At 39.3% G+C, this 20,297-nt stretch overlaps 1 protein-coding gene and 3 pseudogenes across 1 annotated transcript; all 4 read right to left on the reverse strand.

Annotated features, from left to right (window-relative positions):
• Positions 1-943, reverse strand: part of LOC149116491 (uncharacterized) — a 1,911-nt pseudogene extending 968 nt beyond the window's left edge.
• A 2,969-nt stretch (positions 944-3,912) lies between these two features.
• Positions 3,913-5,649, reverse strand: LOC149116492 (alpha-1B adrenergic receptor-like; annotated as a pseudogene).
• Positions 5,650-9,221: 3,572 nt separating this feature from the next.
• On the reverse strand, positions 9,222-11,492 carry LOC149116493 (uncharacterized; annotated as a pseudogene).
• Positions 11,493-14,410: 2,918 nt separating this feature from the next.
• On the reverse strand, positions 14,411-16,148 carry LOC110053469 (adrenocorticotropic hormone receptor-like). The gene has a single exon (XM_020759699.2). It carries the CDS (start codon positions 16,037-16,039, stop codon positions 15,014-15,016), a length of 1,026 nt encoding a protein of 341 aa, XP_020615358.2. The 5' UTR covers positions 16,040-16,148; the 3' UTR covers positions 14,411-15,013.
• Between the last annotated feature and the right edge of the window lie 4,149 nt (positions 16,149-20,297).

The following is a 20,297-nucleotide window of genomic DNA, read 5'->3' on the forward strand; positions in this document are numbered from 1 at the left end:
CTCCAGTCGAGAATCCGATAAATCGGTAAATTTTCTATACTCTATGCCGTAATCCCGAATTGCTTTGTAAACGAATGGCCGCGATACCTCAAAAAAACTTGCCACTCCCGAAATGGGGGCTTTCAACATCAGACGATTCTCCAAGAGTTCCTTGGATATTGTCTTTTGTGGCCTACCAGCTCTACTCCGATGGCTGTAATAAAAGATTACAAAAAGCGCACTTAGGGAGCTGGAAGCATTCACTGAGTGAGAACCGAAATCGGTATCCATAGTTACTCAGTAGATACCTTTTGTTACGTAATTTCTTCAAAGTGGAGTCCAGCAGTGTCCAATTTCATACTTACATTTTTATATCGTATACATGTACATTAAACAGTATTCATTAATGAAAGATATTTTACCTCGTGCCTTCATTTAACGAATGAGGTTGCTCTCCATGACTAGCCGTTGACACAGAGCAAGGTACCATGTCCTGAAACGGTGGTAAACAATTGTTACTGATCTACCTTGTAAGCTTTCCCCATATAAATAAACACTAAATAAAGTGAAACCGGAAGTTCGTTATGACAAGCTAAGGTTTCGTTTCAAGTGGTTGAAGCGACTATCAACAAAGTCACGCAACGGTGAGAAAATACAATGTGTAAAAGACGGGGGAATTCCGTTTAAAACGCAGCTTTTATAGAGCTGCTGGAACAACATGCAAACCACAGGAACCAGCATCAAAAAATGCAGTAAGTCAGGAAAATTGAAAATGGCTAAATATTCAGTATTGAATAACACACTAGATTTAAGAGGAACACAATGACTGTTTGCCGGCAAGCACATGAACGTACCTCTTGAGAATTTGAATTTGAGCTCGATGTGGAGATCGAGGTCGAGCTTGAGGTGGAGCTTCAACTTGTTGAAGGGACTCCCTGACTTGGAAGACGCGATAGAGCTTCATCGACGGCCCTTTGAACTGCCTGGGATACGGCAGAAGCAATTGACCTTGAAAGTTCATCCGACATGTTTGTGTTTTCCCGCGCAATAGAGGATCATGTGACTTGTCACATGTACTCGCTCGCGCGGATTATGTATTAAGTTAAATCATACTTATTAAGTTAAATCATGATTTCACTGATATCAAATGTGAAAGTTTAATTTAAATCATGAAGTCGTGATTTCAAATCATAGACGCATGATATGAAACCAGGATTTATTATATCAAACCATGAACACATGATTTGAAATCAGAATTTATTATATCAAATCATAGACGCATGATATGAAACCAGGATTTATTATATAAAACCATGAACACATGATTTGAAATCAGGATTTATTATATCAAATCATAAACCCATGATTTAAAATAGTAATTTGTTATATCAAATCATAAATACATGATTTAATATCACAAAACTTTATTTAGTAAATAACGAAAACAAATGATAAAATTAAGCTAAATAATGTTTTTACAAACGGCGCCCCATAGTCCGGTTGTGTAGACATCTTCGTTATTATTCCCACGCTAATAACCTACGTACCAAGTCACACGGACGAGCTACGATTACTCATTGCTTAGTAAATTAAGTCATGGTTTTCAAATTTGGATTTGTTATTTGAAATAAGGCTTCTTGTTGTCTCAAATCAGAGATTGAATTAACTATTATCTGCCGGACATCAAATAATCGATTACTGATTTGAAATTGTTAAGCGGCTCGTAAACGTGTAATTTGAAATCAGGATTTATTATATCAAAATAAACATAAAAGAATCATTTGAAATTAGGATTTATCATATCAAGTTCATAACGTGTGATAACGCATCATAACGTTAGGAGCTTTCCTCTCGGGTGTAATCAGGTAATTAAATGCATATAAGCCTTAAACATTCTGATAACAGCCAACTTTCTACAACAGCCAAGCAATGCTGCTGCCAAGCTCGTGGCAGTTGTAGTGCGGTTTGACTCTACAGCTTGTTTTTTCTAGTGTGTTCAATTTTTATTCATTCATTCAGTCAGTCAGTCAGTCAGTCGGTCGGTCGGTCGGTCGGTCGGTCGGTCGGTCGGTCGGTCAGTCAGTCAGTCATTTAGTTAGTTAGTTAGTTAGTTATTTATTTAGTTATTTATTTTATTTTTATTCATTTATTTATTTATTTATTTGTTATTTATTTGTTATAATAACTTTTTTTTTTGGAACCAACAACGCTATCAAAAGACGAAACACGTATATTACGAACTTTATCAAAGGTAAGAACTGATCTCGTTTTCAGATCTCTAACCTCTTGCCACCAAATCCCCCTCCCCTCTACTCATGATGTAATAGCCTTCGTGCAGCTATCCCTCCCCCACAAGGAAAAACGAGAGGGAGCTAGAGGGAAGGTTAATGAAGTAGCATACGTCAAACTATGAAGAAGCCAGAAAATATAAAACCAATTCCTTCGTGTCTAACAAAATATAACTAACTGAATCACATATCTAAAGTCATCTTATTCTAAAAATAAGCCAATCATTTCAAGTTTACGTAGAAGTGTATTTTTCCCTTTTTAACTTGGAAATATTTATCACTAGTTTTCAAGTTGTGGTCGTGGAACGATTTCACTCCATCATTCCTTCTTTTCTTCACTCCTTCACTTCCTGTTAGACATTTGGAAACCCGTGGGGAAACTCCCATATGAAAAGGTAAGGGATGCTCGTCGAAAAGTTTGGATTTGACTCCTGAGGGAGACTGATGTGGACGTTGCTCGAGCTTCATTAGACCCTTAAAATATACCACTTAAAACGGAATAGGTTCGATTACTAGCCACTGTTCAAGAACGGATCCCGCGCGCACTTGTAGACACGACTCGCGTACTCGAGAGATCAGCGGAAATCAAACCTGAAAACAAAAATTAAATGAGAGGGTTTCTTTATTCGAATACACCCTAAAGGGTACTTCGACAGCTAAAAAGGGTGACATTTCGTCATCAACACTCTAAGTGAGACCAGAATCCTTGGTTTGTAGACAAACAAAGACTGCAAGGCTGATACTACGTGAAAAACGTTTCGAGACACCAACATGACAAGTGGACAGCTGTTTCGCCCTTCTTGGGGCTCGTCAGCACCGTGTAGCGAAGATATGTAACGCCAGCCTGGGTCATTTTGCAATTTATGAGCGTTGGGCTGGCGTTACATATCTTCGCTACACAGTGCTGACGAGTCCCAAGAACGGCGAAACACCTGTCCACTGTTGCGATCCTACTTTATCGGTTCTTGTCATGATGGTGTCTCGAAACGTTTTTCACGTAGTATCAGCCTTGCAGTCTATTGTTTGTCTTCATACATTTTTTTTGGCTGATGAGATCTCTTGTAGATCCTACGTTGGCAGCGGTTATCGTATAAGGTCCCTTGCAGATTCTGGTTTCCCCTTGATCTGTACCCGAGACGACGAGCATCCCCTTTTCATATAGGAGCCCTTCCTTCTCCCCCCCTCCCCCCCCCCCCCCCCCCCGCACTACGGTTTCGAACATCAGTCGTTTTCAGGCCGTTTTACAATACCTGGCAGCTTGTCAAGTTAGTTTTTTTTTTTTTTTTTTTTTGGAGAGGTAGAAGGTGTAACGATTTTCTCATTGTATGGAAAATACTTATGGTTCTTGCTTAGGGATTCGATCCAGCGAAAGTCTTCGTGGTTTTTCCTTCACAAACCTACGTGATATTGTTAGTTCGAAAGCAATCGATATAAACGAATTACGGCTCCAGACGGTTTTTTTTTTTTTAAACAAAGAAACGGAAAGACAAACGCTACCTTTCGGTAAATGGTTTCTTGACAGTAAAAGAAAAATCAATGAAGAAGAAAAGGAAAAATAATCAGCAGGAGCCATTAAGATTCGAACTCACAATCTCTCGCACAGAGAACCAGCGCTTATCACACTACGCTACTAGGACACAGTTACTGGAGGGTGAAAGTATTTATAATTTATTTTCCAAGTTCTGTGACTCGCAGCCACTTTAATTATACCAGACATCAAATTGCAACAATTACAAATGATCATCGAATCCCAACAACAAAATGGCCATTTGCACATACACTTATTTCAAAACAGCTGTAAGCTGTCTTTTACGCAGTCTATTTATATTTTTTAACCCTGCTTTTAGCAAGCCACGGTGACTTGAGGCAAATCATATTTTACGTGCCATTACAGGTCAGTACAAAGGGTAAATGAATTGTGTCGATGTTGTGCGTCATCATCGACTAAACATACATCGATTGCATAGCCTTGCCATAACATGTAATTTTATGTCCAAGTTTTGGTTTGAATGAACAATTTTTTGTAGACTTAGGGGTTGCCTGGTGGAAGAAGAACGGGAACCTAAAATGCACAATCATTAACTAAATTGAACGTAAACCAATATTCAGTCAGCTGCATCTATCGGTTTGAACTTTGGCATAAACATTTCCCTGAAACAGATGCTAAATATAACCATGTTTAGGTGTTTAATTCCTTCAAGGTCTATCTTCCCTTGGTTCAAATCCTCTATTTCGTTGATTCCACTGTTCAGTTAACTTCTTCGATATCTACTGTCGGATTGCATGGCCCCTCTGGGTTGTTTGAGGGCGCATCGGTGCTCACTGTTGTTGATAATTGCAAATTCAAAACTGAAATGGACCTTAGCGCTCCATACACGCGTGACACGTCAGAAAGCTCTTAAAAGCTCTTCGATAATTTTCCAATCTCCAGGCGTACACGAATGGATTGACGCCTGAATTGGCCATTACTAGAACAAATTGAATGTCTCTGACCCAGTGGATAAACACGCAGTCGCAGTCTGTGCAGAAGTTTATGATATAAATACAAACACAGGATGGCAGATAAAACGCTAAAAATAACACCAGCACAATGACCAGTGTTTTCGTTATTTTCTTCTCCCATTTTATCGCTTGTTTCATGGCTAAGTTCTCTTCAGTACTGTCGTGCAAGTCATCCCATTGTTGTACTTGGTTTCGCAAATACTTGAAAATCTTTGCATTGGTGAAAATCAGCACTGCGAATGCAATCACTACAGCAGTGTTCACAAAGATAAAGCGAAATTTGTTGTAGCCCACGATGAAGTAAATCATTGGGAGCAGAATGGACACAATCCACACCATGAGCGCGACCAGCAACGCCCTGGCAGGGTTGCGCTTGGTTCGGTACATCAGAGGGTAAGTGATGGCGAGATAGCGCTCTAGAGCCAGGGCTGTGAGACTGAGAAGAGAAGCAGTGCAAGAAATGAAGTACGAGAGATATACCACGTCTTGAAAACGCTGCTTCAACATGTCGAGTCCCTCAAAGATATGGTAAGTCGTCGACATAGGACCTAATATGAGTCCAACGACAAGATCCGCAATGCTAAGATTCGCTAACAAGATGTTAAACGGCGTTCGTAAGTCCTCGTTGGGATTCAAGAACACAGCAAGAACCACGAGAGAGTTTCCAACAGACGCAATGATAGTAATTAATATTGAAGATGCGGCCGTGGAGAAGGACAAATACGTTGGAGCTGTGATGTTGTCGCACGGATATTTCCCAAGTAGAGACATTTTCGGCTTGCAACTTTTCCGTGTAAAGACTGCGAGTGGAGGTGTTTCTTATAATACACTTTTAATAGTTTCCGGAAGCAGGAACTCTTTCAGTTTCAACGCAACCGAAAACCGCTGCTCAGTTTATTTTTATTAGTTGAATGTAATTATGTAACCATAGTTACAACTTACAGCGAGAGACTAAAACAGTCTCTTGCTGACAACATATAGCAATAGTGCACTTCCTTTTAAAAGAAAGGTGCCTTCTAGTACAAAGTTGTTTTCGCCCGATTAGCGGAGGAATAAGCAGATTTAAGCAAGGGCTATTTTAAAATCCAGAGAGAAGCCATGCATTTTTCTGAGATAATTAGGCTTGAATCTTGAGCAAAAATACTGACCACAGCATTTTTCAGAAACTGAGAAGGAAAATCCCATATTTCTTCACAGATTTTCTCAGAATTGGGTTTACGTGCAAAATAGCCACTGAACACATTTAAAAAGATCTTTCAACTAAATGGCAAACGATAACAAAAAAAATACACTTGTAGTCAAAAATAGGCTTGCCACATAAAAAGTAGCGGTAACCACGCATTTTGAAAGTTAAAATGGATTGTTTCAGTCTTTTTTGTTTTTTTTGTTTTTTTTTTCGGTGCCCGTTACCAGTTCCCGTCGCTTCCCTAGTAAGTCAAACATTTGCCTCTCTCGCGCTTGTTTTGCATCTGCAGCTACATGTTTACAGTTAGACTTGAATATAATGTTCTACGGAGAAAAGCACGTTTATCGTGATAGAGCCTTTACTTACTTCAATTTTAACCTTAGCGCGCTCGTGCGGTAAAACGGGCAGTCCGTACTTGGTCCAATGTCGCGAATGCGGAGAAGGACTGGCCCGAGCGCGCCTTCTGCGCTTCTGGTGCGATTAATATACAATTATTGCATTGGATGAGATTTATGTGATATCCGGAATAATCAAGCTCGAGGTAAGTGTTATCAGCCGAAGCCGAAGGCTGAGGCTGATAATACTAACCGAGACCTTGATTATTTCGGATATTACAAAACCCGAATCTCATAATTGTTTTATTGTACATTCTTTTAAAGAAAATAACGACAAACGCATTATCGCACCGAACACAGTTTATTTTCGACGAGCCATGTTCTTACGTGAACTTGACATTACTCTTGGAAATCATGCATTGCGCGCGCAACCTACGGATTATTTACTAATCTGCAAGCAGATTAGTGAATAATCTGTAGGTTGCGTTGTGTCCCATAATTAACTGTAGGCTTTCGGCCAATGAGAAGACAGATGGTGACTACATGCAATGTATAATAATTGTAAAATCTCCTCTTGACAAACAGGAAATCAGTTTTTTTTCTTTTTTTCTGAGCCACTAGTGGCGTACTTTTAAAGGCTTTTTCTATATTTCTGGTCCACAAATCAATACTATTATGTCTGTTGGAACATCACTTGAGTATTCTCCTCTTAGCAGCTCAAATTTGAGTGAAGTAAGACACGTGTCGAATGTAGGTATGTTCCGCTTATCATGACCAAGCTGTGTTCCGATCCGCTGCTTCCTTTACGAGGACTCCTTATTACTCTACTCTAAATTTTACGTATTGTTGAAGATCAACAGCTTTTCCAAAACATGTCTAAAAATTAGCTAGATATATTTGGATATAGCAGCGATTTACTTCGAAGTTCCCCTCCTCTTGCCACCCGATTGCGAGGATTTCGCCATAGATTCTATCGCGACCGAAAAGTAATAAAACTTTGCGAGTTTGAGTTTCGCCTGAATTGCAAGCAACACGTGATGTTTCATCAGGGCACAATAAATTTCGTCTGTAAATACTGCTCAATTTTGTTTGTTTAAGAATCCTATAAATCGTCTGTTGTCGATGAAAAAGTGTTTTGTAGCTAAACATTACAAATTGGACTTCTGCTCTTTCGTGTAAGAAAGTCCATCGCACTCAAACAATATTTCAGTTTGGTTTTTGACTATTTTTAAGACTGATAAATGTTTGAGAACATCTCAAAATGTTACCTGGAAATATGGGAAGACAGCAGAGGTAAGGTAGCGCTTTCTTTAATCAACCCGAATATCGAAAGGACCAGTTTCGCGTCAGCATTTTTGCGAAATGTTTTCCGGATGTAATGTTTTATTCTTTTCACTGTTTGTTTGCCGCGAGGTGTGTGTAGGCTTCAAAACACTTGCAGCAATTATTAAGAAATAAGAGTGATTCAAATAATCACGAGGATATTTTCCAAAGCTTTTATTTTTATGGCCTGTCGACACTTTAAACAAGAAAGTTAGTCCTCGGAGTAAATACGAAACCTCCGAGCTAAGGCCGTCAGTACAAACGTCACTGATATTCCCGCAGAAGTCTAATTCCCAGTATTTTCCAATTCCTACTAGTAATTTGAGCACTTTTTTAGGTCCAACGCCATTTCCTTCAATGTACAGGTTAATTTAATTCTTGGTTTCGTCAAACTCTTATTTTGTCTTCTCGAGTTAACTTAACGTCAGTAACTTATCACGATCTGCCGACGAAAAGTCAATTATTTAGCGATGCTCCACCATGAAAATGCTTTTCAAATTGTTTTTCAGCTTATGCGAATGTTTTACAAATTATGCTACCAGATGCAATTTAATGTCGATGATGCGAAATAGCAACACCCTGTTGAATCGAAGCCCTATGATCATCTGTCCCAGCTTGGCTTTTTGGGTCTACTGGATTGGAAGGCGAGAATCGTACCACATTATAACAATGGGGACAAATAGATAGGGATCTACTAGAGCGAGATTGTCCTTGTAAGGATACACGGCCTTGTAAGGAGACACGGATACACGGCCGGACAAACACCACGACACTAACAATATTAGGGACCTTTAGATATCGATAGGAGAACTTGATCGAGTACATCTTTCGAATATTAATCCGCGTAGTTATATGTTTTTAGATTCCTCGTTTCTCCTTGTTGCTGACCAGTTGAATAGGAAACCGTAACAGTCCAAAAAGATGTGAAATGTAGTACATGTTATCCAAAACATAAGCACTAGGCTTGAAAAGTCTTACGCGTACACAATCTCGTACTCCTTCTCCAATCCAAAGGCGGCTCACAGTATTAAACGAAAATAAACCGATGATCAGCAAACAGCGGTATCTTCCGGTTTCAATTCCGCTGTGTTCTGTCGCGCATACTTCACGGGACACTCATCACGGTCAAAAACGTCCGTGTTATACTCGTTTTGACTCCCACCGGTTTATGGCCGCCGCCATGGGTCTTCATAACTTTTACCTTGCATATTGAAAAGTTCTGCCATTCAGTTTATTTGACTGTCTACTTTATGCCTTCTATATAACTGGATTGCATCTTTCACACACTCATTTTAAGAATATTGTTTTTCCGGCTCAGGCTGGTTATTCTTATTTTTTGCCGATTTAGGGCTGAATATATTCTTGCGGATATTCTCAGCGTATGACATTCCGGTTCGACTTTGGTGCCGTTGAAGTAATTTTGCAGCGAGACTGCAGACAATGTAATAAAACCTAATATGACACACATGACTTATGAGTGCAGAAATGTTAGTAGCTTCGAACAAAGGCCTAATGCTGTCTTTGTTTCCTTTTGACTCGTTTTACCGTTTAGAGAAAGGCACAATTTTATTAAGGCTAAGTTAAAATTTGTTTCTTTTTTCTTTTAAATTCTTTTCAAAACCTCAGCCTGGAGTTTATTCTTAAAATATTTTTAAAATTTCGCAAATTTCATCCTCGATATTCTTCCCGGCGTACTCAAGAACTCATTCGAACTCCAATCGATCGATTGACTGCCATTGGGTTCGCTAATCGAACATTATCGAACTCCAACCAAAATTTTGCCAATCGAATACAATCGAACGTTCGATCGGAAATCGAGCGTTTTTACAATCAAACATAATCGAACCGGCCTACGCAATCAAACATAAAGTCAGTTTTATCTGGTTTTAAACAAGGTGTTGTGGTCACATAAAGTTGTGTGTTGGTACGAGTACACAGGCAAGATGCCGGAGAGGGTGCAATTCCTGAATTTTGACATAGGGAATTTTTAATAATACAGAACATGCAGTGAAAACGATTTACGGCGAATTACGAAAGTCGCCTATGTCAAAATTTTATGAGAATAGTGTTGACAGAAGGGATTTAATGTCAATTCATAGTGGGCAAATGATGAAAAAAATCTAACGACTGAATTTTTTTTAAATAAACAAAAACTATTTTTTAAGCCTTGTTTTTAACCAGCCCCGTTGCCATGGCAACAGCACTCACCTTAGTCAAAATGTGAGAATAAACCCTGCTGTGGTTAACCTTGACTCTTGCAAAAAACGGGCGCCAAAGCATAAATAGCTTTAAAGTAATGGTGAATTAGGCAGAGGCTCTTGAAAACTGTGTTCGGCCACCTTAAAGGATCCAAAATTCCTTCCCTCTCTAGGTCATAAAATTCTTGTTTGAATCCATTAAACACTTGCTCGTTAACAGCTCGATTGTGGCGCTCGATGCGCTGGTTATGTACGGAGCTGCCGACGACAACGGGTCTGGCTTCTTCGCCCCAGGCATTTACCATGTCGTTCCAGACAGCGACATTTTCCCCCCCATGATCCGTTCTGACTCTGAACGGACGTCCGTATTGTCGTATTGCATCTTGGTATAGAGATAGCACGGTTGCAGCCCTGTTATTTGCTGAACAGCGGGAAAAAGCAATGAGGCGACTGAAGCCGTCGACGGCATGATGGAGAACCATTCGCCACCTAATAAGCTTATGATTACCGTCTATGTGCCATAAATAATTTGGGCATGGAACCGAATAGACACGTCGACGAATGGGTGGTCTTCGTCTTGCCTCTGCACCCATGGGATCACTCTGATGTATAGCTGTACATGCAAACCCTGCGCTCGTAAATGACCCTGTAACATCACTTCACCAGCGCGTCGATGATTCTCTTTAACGGACGCCACTATCTCCTCCAGTCGAGAATCCGATAAATCGGTAAATTTTCTATACTCTATGCCGTAATCCCGAATTGCTTTGTAAACGAATGGCCGCGATACCTCAAAAAAACTTGCCACTCCCGAAATGGGGACTTTCAACATCAGAAGATTCTCCAAGAGTTCCTTGGATATTGTCTTTTATGGCCTACCAGCTCTACTCCGATGGCTGTAATGAAAGATTACAAAGCATTCACTGAGTGAGAACCGAAATCGATATCCATAGTTACTCAGTAGATACCTTTTGTTACGTAATTTCTTCAAAGTGGAGTCCAACAGTGTCCAATTTCATACTTACATTTTTATATCGTATACATGTACATTAAACAGTATTCATTAATGAAAGATATTTTACCTGGTGCCTTCATTTAACGAATGAGGTTGCTCTCCATGACTAGCCGTTGACACAGAGCAAGGTACCATGTCCTGAAACGGTGGTAAACAATTGTTACTGATCTACCTTGTAAGCTTTCCCCATATAAATAAACACTAAATAAAGTGAAACCGGAAGTTCGTTATGACAAGCTAAGGTTTCGTTTCAAGTGGTTGAAGCGACTATCAACAAAGTCACGCAACGGTGAGAAAATACAATGTGTAAAAGACGGGGGATTTCCGTTTAAAACGCAGCTTTTATAGAGCTGCTGGAACAACATGCAAACCACAGGAACCAGCATCAAAAAATACAGTAAGTCAGGAAAATTGAAAATGGCTAAATATTCAGTATTGAATAACATACTAGATTTAAGAGGAACACAATGACTGTTTGCCGGCAAGCACATGAACGTACCTCTTGAGAATTTGAATTTGAGCTCGATGTGGAGATCGAGGTCGAGCTTGAGGTGGAGCTTCAACTTGTTGAAGGGACTCCCTGACTTGGAAGACGCGATAAAGCCTCGTCGACGGCCCTTTGAACTGCCTGGGATACGGCAGAAGCAATTGACCTTGAAAGTTCATCCGACATGTTTGTGTTTTCCCGCGCAATAGATGATCATGTGACTTGTCACATGTACTCGCTGGCGCGGATTATGTATTAAGTTAAATCATACTTATTAAGTTAAATCACGATTTCACTGATATCAAATGTGAAAGTTTAATTTAAATCATGAAGTCGTGATTTCAAATCATAGACGCATGATATGAAACCAGGATTTATTATATCAAACCATGAACACATGATTTAAAATCAGAATTTATTATATCAAATCATAGACGCATGATATGAAACCAGGATTTATTATATAAAACCATGAACACATGATTTGAAATCAGGATTTATTATATCAAATCATAAACCCATGATTTAAAATAGTAATTTGTTATATCAAATCATAAATACATGCTTTAATATCACAAAACTTTATTTAGTAAATAACGAAAACAAATGATAAAATTAAGCTAAATAATGTTTTTACAAACGGCGCCCCATAGTCCGGTTGTGTAGACATCTTCGTTATTATTCCCACGCTAATAACCTACGTACCAAGTCACACGGACGAGCTACGATTACTCATTGCTTAGTAAATTAAGTCATGGTTTTCAAATTTGGATTTGTTATTTGAAATAAGGCTTCTTGTTGTCTCAAATCAGAGATTGAATTAACTATTATCTGCCGGACATCAAATAATCGATTACTGATTTGAAATTGTCAAGCGGCTCGTAAATGTGTAATTTGAAATCAGGATTTATTATATCAAAATAAACATAAAAGAATCATTTGAAATTAGGATTTATCATATCAAGTTCATAACGTGTGATAACGCATCATAACGTTAGGAGCTTTCCTCCCGGGTGTAATCAGGTAATTAAATGCATATAAGCCTTAAACATTCTGATAACAGCCAGCTTTCTACAACAGCCAAACAATGCTGCTGCCAAGCTAGTGGCAGTTGTAGTGCGGTTTGACTCTACAGCTTGTTTATTCTAGTGTGTTCAATTTTTATTCATTCATTCATTCAGTCAGTCAGTCAATCGGTCAGTCAGTCGGTCAGTCGGTCGGTCGGTCGGTCAGTTAGTCATTTATTTATTTAGTTATTTATTTATTTAGTTAGTTAGTTATTTTATTTTTATTCATTTATTTATTTATTTATTTATTTATTTGTTATTTATTTGTTATAATAACTTTTTTTTGGAACCAACAACGCTATCAAAAGACGAAACACGTATATTACGAACTTTATCAAAGGTAAGAACTGATCACGTTTTCAGATCTCTAACCTCTTGCCACCAAATCCCCCTCCCCCCTACTCATGATGTAATAGCCTTCGTGCAGCTATCCCTCCCCCACAAGGAAAAACGAGAGGGAGCTAGAGGGAAGGTTAATGAAGTAGCATACGTCAAACTATGAAGAAGCCAGAAAATATAAAACCAATTCCTTCGTGTCTAACAAAATATAACTAACTGAATCACATATCTAAAGTCATCTTATTCTAAAAATAAGCCAATCATTTCAAGTTTACGTAGAAGTGTATTTTTCCCTTTTTAACTTGGAAATATTTATCACTAGTTTTCAAGTTGTGGTCGTGGAACGATTTCACTCCATCGTTCGTTCTTTTCTTCACTCCTTCACTTCCTGTTAGACATTTGGAAACCCGTGGGGAAACTCTCATATGAAAAGGTAAGGGATGCTCGTCGAAAAGTTTGGATTTGACTCCTGAGGGAGACTGATGTGGACGTTGCTCGAGCTTCATTAGACCCTTAAAATATACCACTTAAAACGGAATAGGTTCGATTACTAGCCACTGTTCAAGAACGGATCCCGCGCGCACTTGTAGACACGACTCGCGCGCGTACTCGAGAGATCAGCGGAAATCAAACCTGAAAACAAAAATTAAATGAGAGGGTTTCTTTATTCGAATGCACCCTAAAGGATACTTCGACAGCTAAAAAACGGTGACATTTCGTCATCAACACTCTAAGTGAGACCAGAATCCTTGGTTTGTAGACAAACAAAGACTGCAAGGCTGATACTACGTGAAAAACGTTTCGAGACACCAACATGACAAGTGGACAGCTGTTTCGCCCTTCTTGGGGCTCGTCAGCACCGTGTAGCGAAGATATGTAACGCCAGCCTGGGTCATTTTGCAATTTATGAGCGTTGGGCTGGCGTTACATATCTTCGCTACACAGTGCTGACGAGTCCCAAGAAGGGCGAAACAGCTGTCCACTGTTGCGATCCTACTTTATCGGTTCTTGTCATGATGGTGTCTCGAAACGTTTTTCACGTAGTATCAGCCTTGCAGTCTATTGTTTGTCTTCATACATTTTTTTTTGGCTGATGAGATCTCTTGTAGATCCTACGTTGGCAGCGGTTATCGTATAAGGTCCCTTGCAGATTCTGGTTTCCCCTTGATCTGTACCCGAGACGACGAGCATCCCCTTTTCATATAGGAGCCCTTCCTTCTCCCCCCCCCCTCCCCCCCCCCCCCCCGCACTACGGTTTCGAACATCAGTCGTTTTCAGGCCGTTTTACAATACCTGGCAGCTTGTCAAGTTAGTTTTTTTTTTTTTTTTTTTTTGGAGAGGTAGAAGGTGTAACGATTTTCTCATTGTATGGAAAATACTTATGGTTCTTGCTTAGGGATTCGATCCAGCGAAAGTCTTCGTGGTTTTTCCTTCACAAACCTACGTGATACTGTTAGTTCGAAAGCAATCGATATAAACGAATTACGGCTCCAGACGGTTTTTTTTTTTTTTTTAAACAAAGAAACGGAAAGACAAACGCTACCTTTCGGTAAATGGTTTCTTGACAGTAAAAGAAAAATCAATGAAGAAGAAAAGGAAAAATAATCAGCAGGAGCCATTAAGATTCGAACTCACAATCTCTCGCACAGAGAACCAGCGCTTATCGCACTACGCTACTAGGACACAGTTACTGGAGGGTGAAAGTATTTATAATTTATTTTCCAAGTTCTGTGACTCGCAGCCACTTTAATTATACCAGACATCAAATTGCAACAATTACAAATGATCATCGAATCCCAACAACAAAATAGCCATTTGCACATACACTTATTTCAAAACAGCTGTAAGTTGTCTTTTACGCAGTCTATTTATATTTTTTAACCCTGCTTTTAGCAAGCCACGGTGACTTGAGGCAAATCATATTTTACGTGCCATTACAGGTCAGTACAAAGGGTAAATGAATTGTGTCGATGTTGTGCGTCATCATCTACTAAACATACGTTGATTGCATAGCCTTGCTATAACATGTAATTTTATGTCCAAGTTTTGGTTTGAATGAACAATTTTTTGTAGACTTAGGGGTTGCCTGGTGGAAGAAGAACGGGAACCTAAAATGCACAATCATTAACTAAATTGAACGTAAACCAATATTCAGTCAGCTGCATCTATCGGTTTGAACTTTGGCATAAACATTTCCCTGAAACAGATGCTAAATATAACCATGTTTAGGTTTTTAATTCCTTCAAGGTCTATCTTCCCTTGGTTCAAATCCTCTATTTCGTTGATTCCACTGTTCACTTAACTTCTTCGATATCTACTGTCGGATTGCATGGCCCCTCTGGGTTGTTTGAGGGCGCATCGGTGCTCACTGTTGTTGATAATTGCAAATTCAAAACTGAAATGGACCTTAGCCGCTCCATACACGCTTGACACGTCAGAAAGCTCTTAAAAGCTCTTCGATAATTTTCCAATCTCCAGGCGTACACGAATGGATTGACGCCTGAATTGGCCATTACTAGAACAAATTGAATGTCTCTGACCCAGTGGATAAACACGCAGTCGCAGTCTGTGCAGAAGTTTATGATATAAATACAAACACAGGATGGCAGATAAAACGCTAAAAATAACATCAGCACAATGACCAGTGTTTTCGTTATTTTCTTCTCCCATTTTATCGCTTGTTTCATGGCTAAGTTCTCTTCAGTACTGTCGTGCAAGTCATCCCATTGTTGTACTTGGTTTCGCAAATACTTGAAAATCTTTGCATTGGTGAAAATCAGCACTGCGAATGCAATCACTACAGCAGTGTTCGCAAAGATAAAGCGAAATTTGTTGTAGCCCACGATGAAGTAAATCATTGGGAGCAGAATGGACACAATCCACACCATGAGCGCGACCAACAACGCCCTGGCAGGGTTGCGCTTGGTTCGGTACATCAGAGGGTAAGTGATGGCGAGATAGCGCTCTAGAGCCAGGGCTGCGAGACTGAGAAGAGAAGCAGTGCAAGAAATGAAGTACGAGAGATATACCACGTCTTGAAAACGCTGCTTCAACATGTCGAGTCCCTCAAAGATATGGTACGTCGTTGACATAGGACCTAATATGAGTCCAACGACAAGATCCGCAATGCTAAGATTCGCTAAGAAGAAGTTAAACGGCGTCCGTAAGTCCTTGTTGGGATTCAAGAACACAGCAAGAACCACGAGAGAGTTTCCAACAGACGCAATGATAGTAATTAATATTGAAGATGCAGCCGTGGAGAAGGACAAATACGTTGGAGCTGTGATGTTGTCGCACGGATATTTCCCAAGCAGAGACATTTTCGGCTCGCAACTTTTCCGTGTAAAGACTGCGAGTGGAGGTGTTTCTTATAATACACTTTTAATAGTTTCCGGAAGCAGGAACTCTTTCAGTTTCAACGCAACCGAAAACCGCTGCTCAGTTTATTTTTATTAGTTGAATGTAATTATGTAACCATAGTTACAACTTACAGCGAGAGACTAAAACAGTCTCTTGCTGACAATATATAGCAATTGTGCACTTCCTTTTAAAAGAAAGGTGCCTTCTAGTACAAAGTTGTTTTCGCCCGATTAGCGGAGGAATAAGCAGATTTAAGCAAGGGCTATTTTAAAATCCAGAGAGAAGCCATGCATTTTTCTGAGATAATTAGGCTTGAATCTTGAGCAAAAATACTGACCACAGCATTTTTCAGAAACTGAGAAGGAAAATCTCATATTTCTTCACAGATTTTCTCAGAATTGGGTTTACGTGCAAAATAGCCACTGAACACATTTAAAAAGATCTTTCAACTAAATGGCAAACGATAACAAAAAAAATACACTTGTAGTCAAAAATGTTTTTAAAATCGTCCTTTTCCTTACAACCAGAAAATAATCACGTGTTGAATAGGCTTGCCACATAAAAAGTAGCGGTAACCACGCATTTTGAAAGTTAAAATGGATTGTTTCAGTCTTTTTTGTTTTTGTTTTGTTTTTTTTTTTTTCGGTGCCCGTTACCAGTTCCCGTCGCTTCCCTAGTAAGTCAAACATTTGCCTCTCTCGCGCTTGTTTTGCATCTGCAGCTACATGTTTACAGTTAGAGTTGAATATAATGTTCTACGGAGAAAAGCACGTTTATCGTGATAGAGCGTTTACTTACTTCAATTTTAACCTTAGCGCGCTCGTGCGGTAAAACGGGCAGTCCGTACTTGGTCCAATGTCGCGAATGCGGAGAAGGACTGGCCCGAGCGCGCCTTCTGCGCTTCCGTTGCGATTAATAAACAATTATTGCATTGGATGAGATTTATGTGATATCCGGAATAATCAAGGTCGAGGTAAGTGTTATCAGCCGAAGCCGAAGGCTGAGGCTGATAATACTAACCGAGACCTTGATTATTTCGGATATTACAAAACCCGAATCTCATAATTGTTTTATTGTACATTCTTTTAAAGAAAATAACGACAAACGCATTATCGCACCGAACACAGTTTATTTTCGACGAGCCATGTTCTTACGTGAACTTGACATTACCCTTGGAAATCATGCATTGCGCGCGCAACCTACGGATTATTTACTAATCTGCTAGCAGATTAGTGAATAATCTGTAGGTTGCGTTGTGTCCCATAATTAACTGTAGGCTTTCGGCCAATGAGAAGACAGATGGTGACTACATGCAATGTATAATAATTGTAAAATCTCCTCTTGACAAACAGGAAATCATTTTTTTTTTCTTTTTTTCTGAGCCACTAGTGGCGTACTTTTAAAGGCTTTTTCTATATTTCTGGTCCACAAATCAATACTATTATGTCTGTTGGAACATCACTTAAGTATTCTCCTCTTAGCAGCTCAAATTTGAGTGAAGTAAGACACGTGTCGAATGTAGGTATGTTCCGCTTATCATGACCAAGTTGTGTTCCGATCCGCTGCTTCCTTTACGAGGACTCCTTATTACTCTACTCTAAATTTTACGTATTGTTGAAGATCAACAGCTTTTCCAAAACATATCTAAAAATTAGCTAGATATATTTGGATATAGCAGCGATTTACTTCGAAGTTCCCCTCCTCTTGCCACCCGATTGCGAGGATTTCGCCATAGATTCTATCGCGACCGAAAAGTAATAAAACTTTGCGAGTTTGAGTTTCGCCTGAATTGCAAGCAACACGTGATGTTTCATCAGGGCACAATAATTTTCGTCTGTAAATACTGCTCAATTTTGTTTGTTTAAGAATCCTATAAATCGTCTGTTGTCGATGAAAAAGTGTTTTGTAGCTAAACATTACAAATTGGACTTCTGCTCTTTCGTGTAAGAAAGTCCATCGCACTCAAACAATATTTCACTTTGGTTTTTAAATATTTTTAAGACTGATAAATGTTTGAGAACATCTCAAAATGTTACCTGGAAATATGGGAAGACAGCAGAGGTAAGGTAGCGCTTTCTTTAATCAACCCGAATATCGATTTAGATTTTGTTGTTTGCATGAATTCTCAAAACTCCTGGTCTATTTCATTTGCGTAGTCTAAAATTTCACTATGTTGAAGAAACACACATGATGTTAGAGGCCTTTTAGCGTTGGCGTTGGCGAAAATTGTTGCAGCATCTCAGCACAAAAGATGGCGAAAAAAATGTTTGTCCAGATTTATTCACAATCGAAAAGACTGACTCGGACTTAAAAGTGCACGCGCTGCACTATGCAAATGAGCTACTTGTACGCGTCAGATTTTACTTCAAAAACTTCTGCAAACTCGCCAAACAAGCAGAAACAAGAAGGAACTGGTAAACAGATTTTGGTTATGATAAGCATTGTTCTGAGAAACTCACAAATTTACTTAATACCAGAGTAGAGAGTTTCCTTCCATAAGCGTTATTCGTTATAAGTCAGAAGAAATGTAAAAGCTCACGCGTACAACTAGCACGAGAAAATCTACTCATTCACAGGGCGAAATTTGAAGTCCTGTTTTCAACCATGAAAAACTCACCTTTTCCCCTTGCCTGAGAACAAAACAAACAATTCACCAAGCCTGCAGGTACCGTCCGTAAGCAAGATTTATATTAAATACAGTAGCAGAATAAAAACCTCATAATTATTGAAATTATACTCGTTAGCGACAAGCAATGAAAATCGAAATTTAGACTAACTTAAATTGATGGTCACGTTGCATTTTTTAAGAAACAGTTTCCATGTTACTGTGCGTCTGTTCAGTAATAGATCACAGATGACGTCAAAATGTGGGAGGAATTCGAACAAAAAAATGACGCACGAGCTCTTTAGCCGAGTGTGTCACTGATGTTCTTATCACATTCTGAATTTTTCTGGGAATTTTTGGGAAGAGCGAATTAAGTTCGAAAATTCGCGCGGACTCGAAAACAATAGGCGACGCGAAATTACGGCGATAAACGAGCGAAATGTCGCTTCAGATAAAATTGCCTTGAAAAGCCAGGAAAATCCAGGAATTTCGTCAAAATTCATTTGCATTACTTTTAAACAGAAATGTAGTAAAAAAAAAGTTAATGACGCCATCTACACGTCTGTCCTCTAATAGATTATAGGCGAGAACCAATCAAAATGCGAGAATAGTTGACTTGTAGTCGCCAGATTGTTTTAAAATACAACAAAGTAAAACGGCGATCGCAAGTTTTCATGCACACGGTTAATTCAAACGCATGTCAAAATAGGATTTTTTTGCTCCCTATGCGGAGAGGAAGGGACCGTAAAGAACACATATCCCGCAATGCTTATCGATCGTTCAACTAGAAAATATTTTCCCACGTGCTAGCTTCCAACTAGACTTGCCGCAAGTCGACCTTTTCTTAAACTTCGACTTATTTATCTCCTTCGAGCGAAGCGAGAGGGTAATCTTCGAGCGACGAAGTTGCGAGTGCGAGTGCGAGCGACGTAAGTCGACAAATCAACAGGCCAACAGGTCAGGGAAGAATTATTGGAAAGGACTTTTAGAAAGTCTAGCTTCCGAGGAGAGATTAGGGAAGGATATTTCATTGACTACCATTCTCAACTTATTGGTAAGTAAATAAGTTTTCTTATCCCGGCCCATTTTATGGCCACTGCATTGAGGCATATTGTAATTTGGCGGCTAGCTTTTTCTCAATCCTAGATCACAGAAGAAGATTGGAGGAAGCCACCCATGAAGCCGCCATATCACATGCATATTATTTATGTAAATAGGTAGGTTGTCTTGTATTACTGATTTGACTCGAGCAAATTTAGTTTTAGTTCGTGCATATTTTACAAAGGAGCCTCACGTTATATTTCTTGTATCACTGTATTATAAGTTGCTGGACAAAGCTTCAAAGTTTGTTCAAAAAGCTAGGATTTTTTTTACATTTGGCAGTAAAATGGCGGCAAATTTAAAACCCAGATGTAACAACTGGTTTTCAGGTTGCCGTTAACCTTGAATATGCGTACCTTACTATTTACATTAAGATGTCTCTTTGCTGTCCTGAAGCGACGGTTAAAGAGCTTCAAAGCAAACAGCGAGGCCACGTGTGTCCGTATGTGTCCACGTGTTTATACGTATACTATTTTTTTCTGATACCTCTGTAAAATTAATGTTTGGGAGAG

This window comes from Orbicella faveolata, unplaced genomic scaffold (assembly GCF_042242905.1).
Source record: "Orbicella faveolata isolate gen_17 unplaced genomic scaffold, um_ofav_v1 contig_12, whole genome shotgun sequence".
In the NCBI taxonomy this organism is placed as follows: Eukaryota; Metazoa; Cnidaria; class Anthozoa; order Scleractinia; family Merulinidae; genus Orbicella; species Orbicella faveolata.

Excerpts from the sequence above, each read along its gene's own strand:
- LOC110053469 (XM_020759699.2), bottom strand. The coding sequence starts at position 16,039 with ATGTCTCTGCTTGGGAAATATCCGTGCGACAACATCACAGCTCCAACG.